The sequence below is a fragment of the Drosophila biarmipes genome, chromosome 2R (genome assembly GCF_025231255.1).
Source record: "Drosophila biarmipes strain raj3 chromosome 2R, RU_DBia_V1.1, whole genome shotgun sequence".
Taxonomy (NCBI): domain Eukaryota; kingdom Metazoa; phylum Arthropoda; class Insecta; order Diptera; family Drosophilidae; genus Drosophila; species Drosophila biarmipes.
In genome coordinates, this window is record NC_066615.1 from 14,316,374 (window position 1) to 14,334,479 (window position 18,106).

General features: G+C 45.1%; 2 protein-coding genes across 2 annotated transcripts; both read right to left on the minus strand.

The window, feature by feature from the left end:
• Nucleotides 1-74: 74 nt before the first annotated feature.
• On the minus strand, nucleotides 75-11,091 carry LOC108036222 (putative transcription factor SOX-15). Its single transcript, XM_044092300.2, has 3 exons — nucleotides 10,962-11,091; nucleotides 2,639-3,324; nucleotides 75-1,922 (listed from the first exon to the last, which is right to left on the minus strand). The coding sequence occupies exons 1-3, from the start codon at nucleotides 11,012-11,014 to the stop codon at nucleotides 313-315; spliced, it is 2,349 nt and encodes a 782-aa protein (XP_043948235.1). The 5' UTR covers nucleotides 11,015-11,091; the 3' UTR covers nucleotides 75-312.
• A 4,152-nt stretch (nucleotides 11,092-15,243) lies between these two features.
• LOC108036227 (40S ribosomal protein S23) lies at nucleotides 15,244-16,526 on the minus strand. Its single transcript, XM_017112238.3, has 3 exons — nucleotides 16,400-16,526; nucleotides 15,818-15,977; nucleotides 15,244-15,589 (listed from the first exon to the last, which is right to left on the minus strand). Exons 1-3 carry the CDS (start codon nucleotides 16,401-16,403, stop codon nucleotides 15,322-15,324), a joined length of 432 nt encoding a protein of 143 aa, XP_016967727.1. The 5' UTR covers nucleotides 16,404-16,526; the 3' UTR covers nucleotides 15,244-15,321.
• Between the last annotated feature and the right edge of the window lie 1,580 nt (nucleotides 16,527-18,106).

Sequence of the window (18,106 nt, forward strand, 5' to 3'; positions counted from 1 at the left end):
TACGCGTTCCACCCCAAGAGGACTCCTGTCATCAGGAACTTACGTTCCACACTGACATTGAAATCGATTATACGTTTCGATTACTTAGGATTTTCTTTATTTCGTTTTGTTTTTATTTTATTTTGTGTCTTTATATAAATTTCATATTTATAAACTTCTAATAATTGTACAATTCAAAGAGTTCTAGGTCTAGGCTCTATGGTTGGGTCTTGGAAGAACATTGTGGGTGCCGGGGGATCAATCTTAAGACTACCTAAACCACTCTCTAAACTCTAAGCTCTAGTTACCAAAATTACAAACCTCCGATCAGAGTCAGTTGCTGTAGCAGGTCTTGCGCACTCCTGCCAGAATGTTGCTAATCTCATCGTCTTTGCGCTGCTGCTGCTCGAAGAGCATCTCCCCAACTCCCACGCCCACGCCCACGCCTACGCCTACCATACCGGGTCCTGGTCCAAAGTGATGGTGATGATGCTGCTGCATGGCAGCCGGATTCGAGGTCACCGTCTGGTTGGGAGCTGGGAGCGCTGACAAGGAGGGCGGCGCCGAGTTTGAGGCCTGCTGCTGCTGGACAGGAGGCTGGCTATGGGTCTGCGGCTGGGCAGCCATTCCCTCGTAGCCTCCATAGTTCCCGTAGTGCAGGTAGCCACCCTGCATGGGCTGAGCTCCGTAGGCAGCAGCTGCGCCCGACTGCTGGAACGGCACAGCCAGCTGGAGCGGGAATGCGGTTAGGGATGTGGGCGGATACGGAAGTTGGGTGTAATAGCTGGCCGCCGTGGCCGGCAGCATGGCGTTACTATAGGCTTCCGCCTCGTAGTCATCGTAGTTCTGGTTCGTGTCCGGGTATTTGTGGCACTTCTGGCCACTCGACGCCTCCGGCGAGGGTTCCTTGTGCTCCACTGCCGATGACGTTGAGTAGTCCAGGTCGTTGCTCTGATAGCGCAGGAAATCCTCGTACTGCATCCCATAGGCATTAGCGCTGGACAGGGAGTACTCGTTGCCGGACAGCTCGTTCATGCTGAGCCTCAGATTGCCGCAGTTGTCCGCCATGGACACAGTGTAGCTGCTCATCTCGCTGGAGGGAATGGGTCCGGCGGAGCTGGAGGGTGTGGTCGTGGCCAGATTGCAGTGCTGCTGCTGCTGCTGCATAGCACTTATGCTATTTCGCATAGAGGAGCTGCTGTCATCCTCGGAAACGGAAACCGGGGGATAGAAGGTGCCCTTGACGGAGTGACCATGATCCAGTAAACCTCGATTGTTGCAGGTCACGTACATTCCCCGGGCCGCAACCACGGCCACGGATGTGGGCGCCAGTGGATAGGAGGCGGCATACAGACCCTGCTGGGATTGCCCCTGCGACTGACCCTTGCTCTTCTCCTCCGACTTGGAGAGCTTCTCCTGGCGCGACTTGGCCGCGCGACTAGGCGATGGCTTTGTTAGCTTCTTAAGCAATAAGGAGCTTTCGTAACCTCCGCCTGTGGGCGTGGACTCGTTGAGCATGGCGGGCGCACAGTTGGCGGCCAGGGATTCGATCTGCTCCGTGCTGTCCGCATTGCTGTAGCAGTCCACCGAACTGGGTGAGTACGTGGGCTTTAGCGGCTGTTCGTAGTGGCCTCCACCGGGATTCTGGGTCGTGGAGTTGCAGGTGCTTTCGTCGTGGCTGGGCGTTGTATAACTGGAGGAGGCGGTGGCCAGCGGAGGAGTGGCCAGCTTCGGGTTAGACTTGGAACCCCCAGTACCGGGATTGGGTGAGCTCTCGCTCTGCTCCTTGCCACCCGGTTGCATGGCCCGCAGCTTGGACTGCTTGCGCCGCCGGGGTCGGTACTTGTAATTCGGGTGCTCCGTCATGTGGATCACCCGCAGGCGTTCCGCCTCCTCCACGTAGGGCCTGCGATCCTGCGGCGTCAGCGATCTCCATTTTTTTCCTGCGGTAGAGGTAAAGATTTAACATGTTAGGGTGTTGGGCTTTATTATCTCTGAAAACGGATGATCTTGGTAAAGCATTTTGGGAAGTTTTACAGGCCACCAAAAGTCTGCTTCAATCTGGATCAGTAAAAATAATAGTTTATGTCGATAAATCACACTGAGAAACCAACGGTCAAAAACCAAGACCATCCCGTGATTGAACGAAAAAAAAGAACAAAATGTTCTTAAACTTTGCAAAATATTCCTGCATTTTTCCGTTCTTTTATCTTTGGGTATATAACGCTTTCTAAGTATTACACATCAATTTCTACATTATTAAGAGATAATAATGGTTTTTGTTTTGAAGAATTTAATTTCAAAAACTTCGTGTCATTTTTAAATTACATTTTTTAATTAGAAACAGTTTGTTCTGCAGTTCCATAATAAAATATTCATTGATATAGCTTTACTAATATAGATAGATAGAGTGAATATTTCATCTAGTACCTAGTACTTTAAGAACCTAACGGTAGACTAAGTAAAATTGAAAAAAAGAAATCCAAATTTGCACACGTAAGAAAAATTAAAATTTACATTTTTTACGAAAACCTGGTACACGTACTTTCTTAACAAAAAGTATCATTAAGAAAAATTTATAAAATGATTGATTTGTAACGGAATGTAGGGTATTTTAATCGAAAAATACGTGTATTATATAGCACCATCGATGTCTTACCTAACATTTTGCTGAGGTCCGCGTTATGCAGGTCGGGATTCTCGTCGGCCAGCTTCTTGCGCTCGATCTTGGCCCAGACCATGAAGGCGTTCATCGGCCGCCGGATGCGCGATTCTTTGGCACTTTTTGACTGGGTTCCGCCGGGCCGGTACTTGAGGTCGGCGGGCAGCGGCTTGTGCCGCTCCAGATAGCCACAGTTCGGGGCGCACAGATCGCCCTTGTAGTCGTAGCTCCACATCGACGCCGGCTCGATGGGTGAGTGCGAGGTGCAGTCCTCCATGGACCCGGATCCTCCGCCCACCATTCCGGGGTGTGGATGCGACAGAAACTTGTTGAGCACCGAGTTGCCACCACCCAGGAGGGGTATGTTGCTGCTGATCAGCGAGCCGGACGCAGTGCCTCCGCCCACGTAGGCACTGGACACCATCGGCATGGGCGAGTGGCTGTGCGCCGCCAGAACAGCCTCGTTGAGATGCTCGTTCTCGTACCCGGAACTCTGAATGGCTGGCGAGTGCAGACTGGGCGAGGAGTGCTCACTTCCCTGGCGCACATGGTAGATCCCGGCATCGCTGTTGCCCTCGTGCATTAGTCGCCCATCCGTCAGATAGCCGCCGTGCTCCGGGTATTCGCTGCCAGTGGAGTGACTGTACTCCGGGGTCCGCGACACGTGGGGGTACTTTTTAGAACTGGAAGAAAGTTAGGAAAGAAAATCATTTAACCATGGATGGGGAAATGTTACTTCGCGAAGATGGACGTCCCGAGCTTACTAAGAGCATTCAATGGCATTATCCGAAGAGTGCAAATCTTAATTATGTTAAATAAGGTTGAAAAAGCTTTTTTTAATTGACAAACGAAAAGTTTTTATACCTTAACATTTTACTTATTTAAAAGTAAAATACATTTGTATAAAAAGTTATTTAGAATCTCGAATTCACTTTTTTAACTTTAAATATCAGTCATTTAAAAACTGGTCACATTACAAAAGACAATGAAAAAATAATTGTTCTGAAAACTAAATTGGGTTCTTAAGTATTTATCGGGAGCTTATTAAAACAAAGAACATAACCGACTGATTTGCTAAATTTCAAAATAAGTTATTAAGCATAATATTAGCTTTAAAATATACCTATCTAAACTAACATTCCAACTATCATTCTAATATGGATCAGCAGTGAACAACTCCAAAAATGATCTTTTATATAACCTAAATATGATCGTACACTTAAAAATATTGCCTAACCCTTTTAGTTTGTATCATCTTTTGGGTGGCCATCCCCAGTTCATAGCATAGCAAATTATCTTAAATAGGTATTGTGGACTAACTTGAGCTCTAATCTATTAATGGCTACAACTGTATGTGTAGATATCTGTAAATAGAGCACACACAATCTCTAAGCCCCAATCAAGATGGAGTTATCCCTCAGGTGGAGTCCCCGCCTCGTATCGCATTCATGATCGTTGTTAATCCCTCTCCGAGAAGAGAACAAGGGGCTACTGCTGGAAATTACGTACCGTCGGCAAAATTGTCCGTCGCAGTGTTCCTTATAATGATATTTAAAAGGGCTGCTAAATACGTTGACAATTTTCGCGTCGCTGGCACGCACAGAGGAGCGCAAAGGCCGGGGGCGTACGGGTACGGGGTATATGCGGTATGTATGCTGTACAGGGGGCATTGGGGGAAGGAGTACCTTCGGCTTTGCCTTTATCAGACACCAGAGAGACACAAACTGGAACTGGAGATCGAAGCGAAACGGTACGGTTCGCCCATGGGCTCCCTGGATCGGTGCGCTCCTTAATGTCAGCGGACATAAATGTAAATTGGGCGCGTGCAGCTATTGTATTATCAAAGGAGGCCGCTTCGACTTCAACAAGCCACCGTCGCGGAGTAAGCAAAGAAGCTGGAGCAGAAGCTGGAACCCAGACTGGGATTCAGACTGGGCCTCTGGACCAGGCCGAGACTGCGACTGAGACTGAGAATGAGAATGAGGCTGGCCGCAGTCTGGGCTGCCTTGGCCTGCCTGGCCGGACCTTTATGCATAACTTTTAAAACTTGCGACATATCGACACATTTCAAAGTAATTCGCCTTCCAAGAATTCAGCAGCACTGGGGAGCATGGAGAGCAGAACCGAACGACAAGTTTAAATATTGCCCAAAGCTCCCGAGATGCCGAGATCCCGACTTTCGCGATCCTTTGGGGATCGAGAGCCGTGCCGCAGTATGCGTGCTCCCTCGATCTCCTCGATTTGTTACCGTTTGAATTTATTGCTGCCCACTACACTTTTGGTCTATTGTGTGCCGACCGCGGCCTCCACAGTCTCTTTGGTCTCTATAGCTTCCACAGCCTCTTTTGCCTGCCTAACAGAACCACTGCGCCTAATTGTTCGCCTTTGGATCTGGGCTTCCAGCCACTGAGCTCTTAGTTTGCTAGCTCTAATTCTTCTGGCCTCCGAGACCTAGCGTCTTTAGTCTTTGCAGCTAGTCTTCCAACCGCTTTGCTCAGTCTTTTACCCTATGGTGCCCCTGTCTTCAGCTAGGCGCTCTAGTTTCGGCGACTTTCTTCCTTGACAATGCCGCCAAAGTTGCAAATTTCCGCTGTGGCGTACCCTAAGCTTGGCTAAGACCCCTCAGTAGCCCCTTGGCCACATCTGAATGCTGGAAAGGACCAGCCCTGGCTGAAGGCTCGATAATTTATTGAGGGTTTTCGGTGACGTCGTTACGTTTTTGATATTCGGTTGCGGCTGCCGCTGCCGCTAAATACTTGGCCAGCTTGGCCAAAAGGGGTACACAAAATTATACCGTCCTGTGGTGCCTCCACATGGGCCGTCTGTCCACTCGCCGCTGTCCAACCTGTCCCAACTGTCGGCTGTCTGGTCAAAGTCGGTCTGGCTTTATCCTAAGCCCGCTCACGATCCACGAAAGCGCAGCTTAGCCAGCCGCGGCCTTAGCTTCGGCTTGAGACTTCAGCTTTAGCTTCAGATTCTGTTTCGGCTTCTTAGCCATGGCCCTGATTTTAAAATAGGACACATACAGTGGCCGGTAAGTTGGCATTTTTATGCGCGCAAAATGTCAACATCTTTGCAAAATGCCACATATTCCACATTGCGGCCAGCCTCCTTAGCTGTCCCCCAGTCCCCTGTCCAGAGTCCCCGGCCCCCAGTTTCCAGTCCCCAGTCCGAGTACTCGATGTCCGCCGCCGAGTTGGGGACCCAAGGAACGTTTTGTTTACGACAACATCGACTTCTCTGGTGGCTGTGCTGCCCGGTAAAAGTGGATAGGGGTCTTTGGAGGAGGAGGCAGTGGGCAGAGGGGGACTCCCCCTGAAGCTGCCTCAAAAGTAGGCAACTCCTCCCTTTTAACAAGCCCCTGGCTGCGGCTTCATTCAGGAGCCGCTAACTTCCAACCGAAGAAGCCGCATTGATCTGGAGAGTGTCAGGCGCTTTAGCATATTGTGATTCATGTGACGCTCTGCCGCGCTGCTCAAGACAGCCTTTTAAGTCGGAGGATCGGGAACCCTATCCCGAAAATCAGATGCACACAAACATGGTATGCTCAGTGTCTGGAGATGGGGGACAATTGCCACAGGAGTTGGTAATAAAGAGTGGCATCGGCCTCCCCTTAATCCAAATGCATAGATATATTCTCCATATTCCTGGCTTATTTTAGAAAGCGTTTCGGGGGCCGCATAACTCTGGCCTGACATACTGACATTCCACAGCAAATGGGACAGTAATTAAGACAGATCCACCGTGGTGAGCTGTCAATACCTTTGTCTAGCCGCCGGACAATTCGGCAGATGGGGCCACGGGGGATCCTCTGAGTTGTGGACAGGTATGTGACAACAATTGGGCAGATTTGTCTCGGATTCTAAACAATCACTGGGGGATCAGAGCCAGACTGAAGAACAATGGCATTCTATTATTCGTCTGATTTGTTAGACCTTTTTTGTGGATTTCATAGACCGTTTTAGAGATTGATATGGAAATCAGTAGTGCGCTAAAGGGTTGAATACTTGTCAGAAATAAGCTGTGACTTTAACGGTAGAACTCTGTTAAGGTTTAGTGGGAGCTGTATAATAGATTATCTTACATTTCCAAGGTATTAAAGAATGTTTAATTTAACCATATCATGTTAATTATATAGGGCCTACTTCCCATTAAATGTTAATTAGGCATTACGATGTAAGTAGCATTGTGATGATGTTCTGATGTTATACGTAACATATTTACCTTTTCCTATTCATATAAACTGCTATACTTCTTCTAAATACTTGATTAAGCTCTAGAACTAATGTTCCCATGAAAAGATACCCCATTAGCAAGCCACCTCGGCCTCATATACATTTTAGAAAGCTTCTGCCCAGCAACATGCTAATTAACAACCTTGATATATAATTTATTTAGATCTGATAGTGAGCTGTATCTAGAACTAATCACTGCTCGATTGCATGGCTTAACCCCATGATCTGGCCACCAAAGAGCTGCATGCCTAGAATGGCAAATCATTTGGCGCCTCATCTGCGATCGCATTGGGCCAGTTTGCTTGCCATCAGTATGGATGCAAGCGGTGCGGCAAGGTAATAAAAGCCATTTTGGTTTTCGGCCACAGTCAAAGGAGGATGGGGAGGAGGAGGCTGGGGTGGGTGTGGCCAGCGCCTGGCCTGGCGAAGAGGCATCTGCCGCAGCTCTCCATTTGCTCCATTTGCAGTCTATTGGCTGCCTGCTGCGGCTGCAGGCGCCCCAACCCGAATACAAAACAGATTTCCAGAGCCAAGAAAACGAGTTTGGCCCAAACGACTTGGCACGACTTGGGCCCAGTTCCAGTTGGAGGTAAGAGGTGCAGGTATGGTAGGTATGGTAGGTAGACCTGTGGAGCTGCAGAGCTGCGGCCCAGGTGTGATGTACTTGAATAACTTAACGACGCAGGCCCGGTCTCGGGGACCTGCGATGAGTATGAGTTGTCGGCCGATCGCATCGGCCATTTACGCATACATATGCATGGCCGGCTATATAAGCCCATATGTATCTATATGTAGATGCTGTTGACCAATAAGCATAAACAGCCCAGCATCCGGGCCCAAAGAGCCGCCATCTTAGCTTTAATGAACACGAACATGAAGGTGAGCTGCGGTGAGCTGGGGCGAGCTACCTGCTCCGCTGCGAATGAGAACGAGATCGGTACGCACAATGGATTGGGTATACCTATATACAGACTGTATATACACGAGTATGTGGCCTGGGCATACATAATTAAACTAATGAAGCAAGCGAAGAGCGAAGCATCATCATCACCATCCATCTTCGAGGGCCGAGCGCTGCCGAAGTCGGCGGAGTTTCGTTCGGCTAATGAGGTTTATATTGCGGCTGTCGTCGCTGGGATCCCGATCCCCCCATCTCGAGACCCCACTCCATTCGTCGAAGAAACAACGAAGACCCAGTTCTCACACAAGCGATTTTAGGAGCATAAAAAAGATACAAAAATTTAATGGATTTTAGCACGCACACCAGCACACGCAGCGGAATATTCGTATAGCTACAGATACAGATACACCCTCGCAGGTTGATGGGGTACACTAAATTATATGGATTGCATGGAAATGAAAATGGAAATGGAGGCAGTGCTGCATGCTCGTCCCAGTAAGTAGAGTAATTGCATGTGGAGGATCTGTACTTAGCTGGTTGGCGGAGTCGAAAATAACTAGCCGGGAGCCGGACTCTTAATCAGGGTGGTTGCCGTGCTCCAAGGGAGTTGTGGTCAGTGCTCGACTGCAATCCTGATTTTTGTTAAGGGTAAAATGGTTTCCGGGGAGCTACGAGCTTCCCTGCGTGTAATTGGGCGGAAAACGTTTATGTAGCTCAAGTTAATTATACTTATTATTTTTTTGTAGGACCCCTTTGGGGTTGTTTACTATTGAAAAGGTTTAGATGGCCAAAATCCATTGGTATAACGTGTCTAAACTTCTGCTTCTGAAGGATATTTTTGTCAAAAAGATAGAGGTTATTGATTGTATCAACTCAGTTTATAAAACGGAACTCTAAATGTCGGAAACACTACCATTAAAATAATGTTTAAAATATTGCGTGCCTTTAAGTTTTACAATGTTATGCTTAAGCTCAAAATATTAAATGCACTTTTGTTTTCATTTTTGAACACCACTTAGACAAAAAGAATCTTATGAACAATTCTTGTTAGCGACGGAATTAATCTTACTTTTAAGTAACTTTTTAGTTTGTAAAAATATTAAAGAAAGATAAAAATTGATCTATGAAATTTTTGTATGAAAGTATAGAAAACTAAAAAGCAGTGAAGGAGTTTACTTTCTAAAAATAATCAAATCTTATCTTAAATTTTGTTAATATCTTAAAATTTTTCGTTTTGATTTAAGGTAACCTCGAGAGTAGGATTATTTGTTAAGATGCTTCCATGTTTAATCACATTTTAAGTAAAACAAAAGTTAGGGAAGTTTAAGCAGTGCTGAATAGACACCAATTAATATAATATCTTTGTAGGAGTCGTTAATAATATAGGGGCCAGTATTTATTCTTAAGACTTGATTACAGAAATCTTTTAGCCAATAAAAACGTTTAAAGAACTAAGTAATAACCAATGTTCTACAAAAAAATACAAAATACTTTAGTTTCTTTAATATGAATGTGCAACTTTCTTTTGTAAAAATTATTTTTAATTTGGTTGGTTATTTGTTCTCTCTGCAGTGAGATATCTTTTAAGAACCGAGTGCAAGCTATTTTTGTTTTCCTTTCATAGCCTCCGACTCATCAATACAATTAACCAATTAACCTGTCGGCACACGATTTATACACACTTTAAGAGATTTATCTCTTAGTTCCAAGAAGTTCAGCAGCTGGAATCTCCTTCTACGTCAATGAAACGCTTAGTTCCTGCTTGAAATCTAAGGGAAAGTCCAGAAAATATCACGACTATGCTTCCTTATAGCAGGGTATACGTCACTGATACTGCATATTCAGTATCCAGGAACTTTGGACAATCTCGCCCAATTATTGAAATATTTTTATAGAAAATAGGAAGGCTGATTAATTAGAGAAGATTTCCTGCCCAACTTAGTCACAGTGAAATCTTAATTGATTGCCAAACTTGATTGGAAATCCGCATACACAGATGGTTGTTTATTGGTCATTGAATTTTATATTTATGTTGAAAACTATTTAGATTGAAAACGAAGTTAGCAAAGTTTAGGTAGATCGAAGCCTTGACTTGATTTATGGGGGAGCCATAGGAGATCGAATTGAATGAAATGGCATCAAATCGAGTTGATTTGTGACCCTGTCACGTGCTGAGCCAGTCCCAAACGGGAAGATTCGAAAAATGTGACAAAAAATGCGACAAGCTTTCGCCCATGAAATCTTCGGGTATTTCGGGTTTTTGTAAATTTCCTACGAAAAGTGTGCGGATCTATCGGAGCTTTTCATCTGTACTTCATTTAATTTCATGGCTTTATTTCCATTCATAATTTCAGCCAATTTGTAGACGGGAATTTCCCGTCGGAAACTACGAAAGTCAGCCAGCTAAATGGGAAATATATATGGGCGTATAGGGGTTGTACTATATATACGGATATTATAATCTCATGCGTATCTATCAAGCTGTGTAGATCGGAGCTAAATCTTTTTAATGGTCAAAGCCGCATGACCTCTGGCCCAAAAATACACAGAAATGAAAACCTCTTTCGGGGCTTTTATGCGTTCTTGCCCTCCGCTTGTTCCCAGGGTCTCCACCCCCGTCTTCTGCGGAGTCTTGGTTTACTTTCCACTTGACCAATTTCGAGCCGCGTCCGAAGACGGTTCTTAAGTTATTCGCAGCCGACCATTTACATATCTACGCTTGCGGAGCGGAGTGGAGAGGAGAACTCACACAGTGAAGCGAGAAGCGGATACGAACACAAGTGCAAGTGCTGCGGGGTCTGAAAACTGGGGCCACACCAAGGAAAATCTAAGCAAATTCCCAGGTACTGTATACTACAGCCCCTATATACGTATAAGTATACCCGTTTTTTGTTTGCCATACAACATCCCCGACGGTGTTTCTCGCTGTCGTGCCCGCCGCTAGTATCTTAGTATCTGTATCTGAGACTGACTAAGTCTTGAAAAGTCCCAGTCATGGGCCCATGTACACGACCATACATATATATATATATAGGTACGATCTAGAGAATTTCTTCACCACTACACGAGCGCCTTTTCCATTTTTCATTATGGTTATTATCTTGAAGATATGTATCTTCGCTTCGGTTGGATATAATTAAACAGCGAGAAAAAAATTTTAGCATGGGAAAAATGTAAATATTACTTGTAATTTGTTAGCAGATGATGTGGATGTTCGTGATCATATGAGGGTTCCATTTTTATACGGCAACGGCGACGTTCGTGGTAACGGTGACGTTGATGTTGATGTTGTTGCAGTTGCAGTTGCAGTAGTTGGAGATGTTGTTGCTGCTGTTGTTGCTGCTGCTAATGTTGACGTCGGCGGTGGCAGGTTGAAATTGTTGTTGGTCGAGGCTTTGCTTTTGCAGGGCCAGCAGCATTTTGCTTAATGTTGCATTATTCCGTTAGTTTTTTCCCTTTGTCGGTGGGTTGGTGGTGGTGGTGGGTGGCTTAGTGGGTTGTTCGGCGGCTCTTCTACTACAGCTACTGCCAGTTGCCGGGCCGAGCATTTTGCCCAGTTACAGTTCCAACCATAAATTTATGTGCCACGGCATGTGTGAATTTGCGTCCATTTGTTGTCAGATTTTGTTTTGTTTCTGGCTCAGACCCTAACCCACATTTTGGCCACGATTTTGCAATCGCCTAATGATGTGGATACATTTTATTCGCACTCTTCACTGGGGGGTTTCTTTTTCTTCGTTGGGGGTACTTTTTCAAAAACCCCTTGTAACACTTTGAAATTGGCACTTTCGAAACCGATTCGTTTGGCACTTGGTTTTTACGATAACTTTCAAAACCCCGTAGATAGTTTTTCCGTTTATCTCTAAAGACGTTTTGGAAGGTAAGATTTTAGCCCGATCCTGGTTCTTCGAGCTCACTTTCCCGTTCGTTTTTCGGCTCGACTAATGATCGTATCGGCTGGCTAAAATCAAGGGCTTCGACATTTCACAAGATACAAACAGCGGACGCTGTGACAGCAACAACACTCTTGGGAAAATGAAAATGCACGGCACAACAGCGACAGCCAGCACCAACTAACTGGGCCTATGTACACACGGACTGTATGTAGATATATTTATGATTACAACCGGGGACGCAGATGGCGATGTCAATGGAGAGCTACCAGCTACTACTACAGCCCGGTTCAGAGTCAGATTCAGAGTTTGAGTTGCTGGTCGGATTCAAAGTCGGAGCCGCATGAACCACGCTGATGACGAACCGCAGGCCAACTAAACTCGGCGACCGATCGACGCTCTCGCGAGCTCACAGATTGTGAACTGAGGTGAGGTGTCTCTGCCTTCAGACCCGATGCATAAGGCCAAAAAGCGAAAAGCTGAGTCGGAACCTTTCGCGCAGTCTTGGGCCAGAGCGGCCAGAGAGCGGCAGCAGCTGCTCAGCAAAGCGGAACGAGCAAGTGGCTCAGGTCCAAGACCAGGTGACTGGGCTCCGACTCCCAGGCCATACTATACCACACCATACCATACCCTATACCATACCATACCCATACTATTCCGCACCCTTGCTCTGAGATCGCAGCCCCCACCAGCGGCAAGTTCTTTTGAATCTAATGAAACAAACCTTACTTAATATTCATTCGTTCTCTCGCGATCTCCACGAAAGAGCCGCAGTCTCACTTTCAGAAATGGAAAACCTGTTCCCCGATCCATTTGTTGTGGGAGAGACGACTTTGCATTTGGTTTGTTTCAATTGGTGGAGGCCCCAATGTCGTTGGGGTCTATACATACAGCGGTGCCTGTGTGTTATGCTGGCCACAAACACTCGGGGAGGCGATCTCACCCATACACGGAAGCCAGCTCCATATGCAAATATCGTAATGCGCGGAACCTCTGGGAAAAGGGTGTTATTTGGATCAAATGGGGCACAGTCTTTTGGAGAGAGATTCGCCAGAGATTCGGAAATGCTTAAATAGGCAATCTTTGCCAAATGGAAAGCAACGAAAGTCATTAGTCAAAGGTTATGTGAGGGTGTTTAGGAGGGAAGGGATTTGTAAAACTTAAACTAAGTTCACTTCACTAACCAGAGTCTAGTTAGGCAGGTTATTAAAGAGGGGTTTAGGAACTTTAATGAAAAGAATAGAAAACAGTCTTCATTATAAGATATAATATAATAAGCTACAATATAATAAGGTTCAGGAGAGATTCAGGCGAGTTAAGAGTATAGAACTCAACCTGCAAAATCGATGTTATAAAGACTCCGTAATAATAAAATGTTCTCTGCGAAATGTGGAAGACAATCTGTTATGAACGACGATATAAAGATCTGATATAAAAACGATAAAAACACATATATTTTGACATTGGGTATTGGTATTTGTCCTATCTAAGAATCTTACAGAAATAGACTTCCATCCAATGCGCTAGCTTTTCAGAACTTATTACCCCAATGAAGCTTGCCCCAGTAAAATGCACTGCCTGCAACCTGGGCAGTAATATTCAAATAGAGCCATATTTAATTTTTATTTCACTCTCCACCCACCGGAGTTTGGGGCCAAGCTGATTGGTATCCAGCCGGAGATAAGCAGCCAAATTGCATATTGCAACAACTGCTGCCAGCGAACTGCTCAGGCCAAGCCCAAAAATCAGGAGGAAAAAGATGAAGGGAAAAAGCGACGAACCTCCCAGAAGAAGACGAGTCAAGTACGTTGGCAGGTAAAAGTGCATGCGGCCACGCGCAGCGCATTTAATAATAATAAACTCGTACTTGGTTGGGGGGCCAAACCGGAGTTCATAATTAAGCGCCAGAATGCCGGGAAAGCCTTCTTCGCTTCTTCATCTTCTTCTTGCCATAGATGCAAAATATTTGTTTATCACATCGCGATAATTGCCGCCGGCAAAGTGAAGACCAAGTCGTGGATTCGTGGATTTATGTGCAGAGGGGCCGAGCAGCGGGCAAAAGGTTCCAAACCTCGTAGCATCGAGGCATCGGTCAGACCAAAAGAAAGAAAAGCCCAAAAAAGGGGGGAGAATCGCTGCACAAGCGTGTGCCGATCGAGGAGACTGAAGACTGAAGACTGGAGACTGAAAACCAAAGACCAAAGACTAAAGACCGAGCAGCGGATTGGGACTGGGATTGAGATGGGTATGGGGCGGGGGCTAAAGATTGCGAACGAGGATGAGGATGAGGATCGGATCAAAGCGTGCCTCGGTGGTGGGTACAAGTTTATTGGCGCGGCGTATGTGCAAATAGCCGCTCCATCGACGATCGACTGCTCCAAAAATGTGGGCGTGTGACACTTGAGCGGCTATCGCCAGCGAATCTCTGCCTAAATGCGGCAAAGGGAAATAAAAACAAATTATTGATAAGCAGATCGGACCCGAGCACTGCAAGAAATCCGGCTTGGTGTGCCGCCAATCCAACTCGTTTGTGGCCGGCGGATTTCTCCCAGTGCACCGCCAGGTAGGAGGTGCAGTTTGCGACTCCTTATCGCTGATGAAGCCCGGCACACGTTGGCTCTGGTCCAGGTCCGGGCCTCATGCATTGATGGCTGTCTGTTTCTGTTTCCGAGGCTCTTGCCGCCCTGCCGTTCTGTTATGTAAGAAATACTTGGCTGTGGCAACTGCGGTAGGTACCTGAGCCTGGCCTGGAGACCGCCGAGTTCGCAGCGAGGGAGTGTTCCGGCGTTGCACAACTCGGCTGCCAAATGAGTTGACAATGAAGTTATTACTGGAATGTATAGTTTTCTGGATTAAAACCTTGGTGAAAGCTACTCGAAATTTTGAATTTAAATTACCGCGGCTTACAGTGCTGTAAAACGAGGTCAGCTCAAAAGCAGCACTAAAAGGGTTGCCAGATAGTTACAAAAACTTATGGTGCTATTATATTTTTCTAAAACAATATTTAAATATAATTTAATTATTTAGGAATCCACACATAATAACTTAACCTTTCTGTATTGCATTGTTATTAAAAAATGCTGTAAATTCTGGCACAAAAAACTAGATTTTTACAATAATAAAGTGATAAAATAATCTTCAAATTGTAAAAATAAACATTTATATGTTAGGTCAGTCAAAAAGCACATACATAAGTTACTTCTGTCATCCAATCTTAAGATATGTTTCAAAAGTAAGCAGGCAAAACAAAATAAATTTCCATTTAGGCAGTATTTCGAGGGGCAGCAAATACTGCAACAAAAATGTTTTAATAGTTTAGCCCAGCACAATTTATATAGTTATCATAAGTTGTAAGTTTATTTGTTTTTTAATTAAAGAATTTGCCCCTTAAAGGGCTAAGTGCATTTTTCAGATCAACTCTGCTAAGGAACCCAATCCAGCAAATTAATCTTGTCCTTTCTTGGTTTTACACCTGTCTTAAACACTGTATGAACAACAGAAAGACACTATTGCAACTAAGAAACTCAAAAACATGCAGTTAACGTAATCACATTTAATTAAAACATTAACAGGTTTGTTTATATTTTTGTTTATTTAGATTTGTAAAACCCTAACTCTGCTTGTCTGGAAAAAGAATAGATGCGTGGTCATCTAAGATCTTGGGCGCTCCTTCTTCTCCTTGTAGAGGGCCAGCAGGGAGACGTTGGCCACCTTGACCACCTTGAAACGGACTCCGGGAATATCACCCACGGCGTGACCCTTACGACCGAAACCGGCGACCAGGACCTCGTCGTTCTCCTCAATGTAGTTCAAGCTACCGTCACGGGGCACGAAGGCGGTGATCTTCTTGCCGTTCTTGATCAGCTGCACCCTCACGCACTTGCGGATGGCAGAGTTAGGCTGCTTGGCCTCGACGCCGCTGTGGAGAGAGGGGAAATTAATTAGTTTCGAATGCTAAAGCAGGCGGAGATTAATAAATACGCTTCAATCCCTTTCTGCTGCTGGCACGCTTGGCATCTCACAGTATAATCCTGTGATTTGAGTTTCAAAGCCTACAAAACACAAAAATATACTGCGAGGCGTCGAGACGTGGGTTCTCTTCTCTGGATGGGGGGCATAACACAACTCTGAGGCCAGTTATACTTACACCTTCTCAAGGACGATTCCCTTGGCGTGGGAAGCACCTCCGAAGGGATTGGCCTTCCATCTGGTGCCCAAATGAGCCTTCTTGTAGTCCTTGTCGGCCCAACGCTGGTCGCGACGGTGGTTCACATGCTTCCTGGCAGTGCGCAGACCTCTTGGCTTGCCTGTGGGTGACCAACAAAATAGATTAGTTATGGACAATCCGGATGCGCAGTGCAACAACACAATGTAAACAAATGGCAGCTTAGGCGGCTTCGGTTTTGAGGTTAGACAGAGCGCGCAGGTTCCGAAATACTGCCAAATGCATATTCCTCGCAAATAACTCTTGTGATGTGCGCAAGAAGCCCGCTTATTGGCGTAAAACGATATTTCTGCCCGTCTCCCCAAGAGATTCATTCTATTTTTTCAGATTTCGGGCCAGCGGAATCGCAAGTCTCCGACTTGTTTGCATTTGCCAGTATTTCTGCACTTTTCGCGGAAAATCACTTACTCTTTCAGCCGCGCCGCATTGCCAGCTCCGTTTGTTCACTCTGCACAATCGCTTTTCGTTTATTTCGCACAAAAACTACGCTTTTCAGCAACTCACCCATGATTTTCCAACTTTCTCGGCAAACGGCGGAAATAAAAAGAAGGATGGCAAAGTGACCGTTGCGGAACACCAGCGGGCGGGTCAGTGTGACCGACGCGCGGCTGAGCCATAAAGCCAACGAGGACGGTATCGATAGTTTGAGACTACTATCGATGTTTACAGAAATTTGTTAAATATTTTCATATTTAAGTTGATACATATACTTATAAAACAAAAAACATATTCAAAATAATTGGACTTGTTTTATTTGGGAGTATCCAAAATTGGTGAGAAGTTGATTTATAAGAAAATGGCATAACTCCAGAACGTTGATGAATTTAAAAAAAACCTGTCGTTGTTTCATTGCTACTTGGTCACACTTTTTATGGTCAGTGTTACCTTCTGTGAAGGATTTACCAACGTTCCAAACCAATTTAAGTTTCAGCCCTGGTGTTATTGTGTAAGGAAAGTAACTGATTTTTAAAATTCCATTGAAAAAGAAATAAACACCTGCATTCAATTTAAAACAATTTTTTGTGCAAGATAGGCAATGACTCTTCAATTAAATGTAAACCACAAATATGTATGTCATTACCAAACACCAAACTTAACCACAGATCAGATGCGTCAACATGTTTGGATCGCTCCCCTTTATGATAATCAAAATTTCAAGATATGAATCATCCTCTTGGTATTCGCGGTTGCTGGAAAAAAAAGAGATGCTGGCTCATTTTGTGTTTGTTTTAAAATAAAGTAAGACCAAGGCTTACACTAGTTCTCAGCACTGAAGTTTCCAAAGAAAAACACGAACGCGAAATGCTTTTTTTTCTGATTAGAACAAATCGAGGAAACTTGATTTTCGGAAAAGGAATTAATTCAAATTATGTTAAGTACGAATTCTCTGCTGACCAATGCCCAGAGGAAATTGTATTTCTGAAATGTCAAATCATAGCCGACTTGCACTGATAAGGCAGATGTTCTATGCAAGGCTGCGTAAATTGTTAATGAATCTGGATCTGAATGAATTGGAAAGCTTCTGCGAGACTGTTGCATAACAGGCTCACTTTAAATATATATTTTATTGCACCCAAATCGAGACCGAAGTACATATTTATGTCCGTCGTTTTAAAGTGATTAGATTAAACACTAAATCCGTCCAAGTTGGGTAAGATGTGGGCAGCCAATGCTAAAAAAGAATTTAATTTCTGTAATCTAATATATTTTTATGACGTTCCACACATGGCCTTATAAATTTTGGACGCTTATCGCTGCAGCAAGGGGTTTTCGAGGCAAGCGAGCCGCGGCTTATCAATCAAAACTCAAATTCAGCGCACGGTACGCTGATTGGTCGAGGCGATAGAATAACTTAAAAGAGCGGAATTGACCCGGAACGATATCGATACTAGAATGTACTTGAATCAATTCATTAATAAAGCACCCAAAAGGGAGCAAAGTTCGAGAGACCCCCGGAAGATAGTGCCACCGCAACCGGATAAACGCCAGACTGATAAAAACGCAATCCCAGTGGGCCTGCAAATCGGCTGTGCCTCAAGCACTTGGCACTCTTTGCGACTGCCCACAGTTCATGGCCCTTTAAATGAATTCAAGCCAGCGAATGACTTTCGTTTTTGACTACTAATTACCCGTGTGCCCGGGTTTATCTATGCGACGAGGGTGCTACGATTTCATAATTTCTGGAAACAGTTGCGAGATGACCGGTTGTTT